The 1,592-nt window shown below is 53.8% G+C and overlaps 1 protein-coding gene across 1 annotated transcript in view; it reads left to right on the top strand.

The window, feature by feature from the left end:
- Nucleotides 1–322: 322 nt before the first annotated feature.
- si:ch211-200p22.4 (phosphatidylinositol-binding clathrin assembly protein) overlaps nt 323–1,592 on the top strand; it is a 16,981-nt gene continuing 15,711 nt past the window's right edge. The window contains exons 1-4 of the mRNA XM_067261376.1: nt 323–395; nt 626–728; nt 897–990; nt 1,195–1,306. Coding sequence (XP_067117477.1) covers nt 634–728; nt 897–990; nt 1,195–1,306 — 301 coding nt within the window. The 5' untranslated portion in view covers nt 323–395; nt 626–633. The remainder of the gene's footprint in view (nt 396–625; nt 729–896; nt 991–1,194; nt 1,307–1,592) is intronic.

Here is a 1,592-nt window from a genome sequence, read left to right as displayed (position 1 = left end):
CTCCTACCTCCATTCTCTCCTTCTCTTCCTCCCCCTCTCCTCCCTCCTTTCTCTCCTTCTCTTCCCCGCCCCCTCTCGTCCCTCCATTCTCTCCTTCTCTTCCTCCCCCTGTCCTACCTCCTTTCTCTCCTTCTCTTCCTCCCCCTCTCCTACCTCCATTCTCTCCTTCTCTTCCACCCCCCCCCCCCCCCCCTCTCGTCCACTCTTCTGTTCTCTGCCCCCCCCCCTCTCTGAATGGTGAAACGAGTATTGGTCCAGTTTGGTTCAAATAAAGGTTTTTGTTAAAACTTTGATGACTGATTCTCTCTCCTCTCCTCAGCGCTTCATCCAGTACCTGGCCTCCAGGAACACCCTCTTCAACCTCAACAACTTTCTCGATAAAGGGGCTCTGCAAGGTAGTCACACACACACACACACACACACACACACACACACACACACACAGAGAGACACAGAGACACACACACACACACACACACACACACAGAGAGACACACACACACACACACACACACACACACACTCGCAGGACACAGACAGATCTTAATCCCCTCTCTCTCTCTGTCTCTCTCTGTCTCTCTATCTCTTACCCTCTCTCTCTTCCTCACTCCATCCCTACCTGCAGGTTATGACATGTCGACATTTATCCGGCGGTACAGCCGCTACCTGAATGAGAAGGCCATGTCCTATAGGCTGGTGGCTGTGGACTTCACCAAGATGAAGAGAGGGTAGGGTGTACTCACACACACTCACACACACTCACACACACACACACACACACACACACACACACACACACACACACACAATCTGTTTCTTCATTTTCCTGTTCTCTCGCTGTCACTCTCTCCCTCACACACCCTGCAGCCTGACGTGTGTGTGTGTGTGTGTTGCAGGATCGATGGGGTGATGCGTACCATGAGTATAGAGAAGCTGATCAGGACCCTGCCCATCATACAGAACCAGCTGGATGCCCTGCTCGACTTCCAGGTACTCTCTCTCTGTGTGTGCGTGCGTGCGTGTGTGTGTGGTACAGTCGTTGATACCGTTCCTCAATCTGCTGTTCACTCATCCCCCTCCCCTATTCTCTCTCTCTCTCCTTCCTTCCCTCGGCCTCTTCCCTCCTCTCCCCTCTCCTCTGCGCACCTCTCCCTCCCCTCCCATCCTCCATCCCTCCCCCTCTCCCTGGTTCAGGCCAGCCCTAATGAGCTAACTAATGGAGTGATCAACGCTGCCTTCATGCTGCTGTTTAAAGACTCCATACGGCTGTTTGCTGCCTACAACGAAGGGGTCATCAACCTGCTGGGTAAGAGAGGGGGAAAGGGGAGAGAGAGAGAGAGAGAGAGAGAGAGAGAGAGAGAGAGGGTGTGTGTGTGTGTGTGTGTGTGTGTGTGAGAGATAGAGAGGGGGTGAGGTTGTGTGTGTGTGTGTGTGTGTGTGTGTGTGTGTGTGTGAGAGAGAGAGAGAGAGAGAGAGGGGGTGAGGGGGGTGTGTGTGTGAGAAAGAGGGGGTGAGGGGGTGTGTGTGTGTGTGTGTGTGTGAGAGAGAGAGAGAGAGAGAGGGGGTGAGGGGGTGTGGTGTGAGAGGCAGCA

This window comes from Osmerus mordax, chromosome 23, assembly GCF_038355195.1.
Source record: "Osmerus mordax isolate fOsmMor3 chromosome 23, fOsmMor3.pri, whole genome shotgun sequence".
Taxonomy (NCBI): domain Eukaryota; kingdom Metazoa; phylum Chordata; class Actinopteri; order Osmeriformes; family Osmeridae; genus Osmerus; species Osmerus mordax.
The sequence above is the reverse complement of the archived record's forward strand: the minus strand, read 5'-3'. Positions and strand labels throughout refer to the sequence as shown.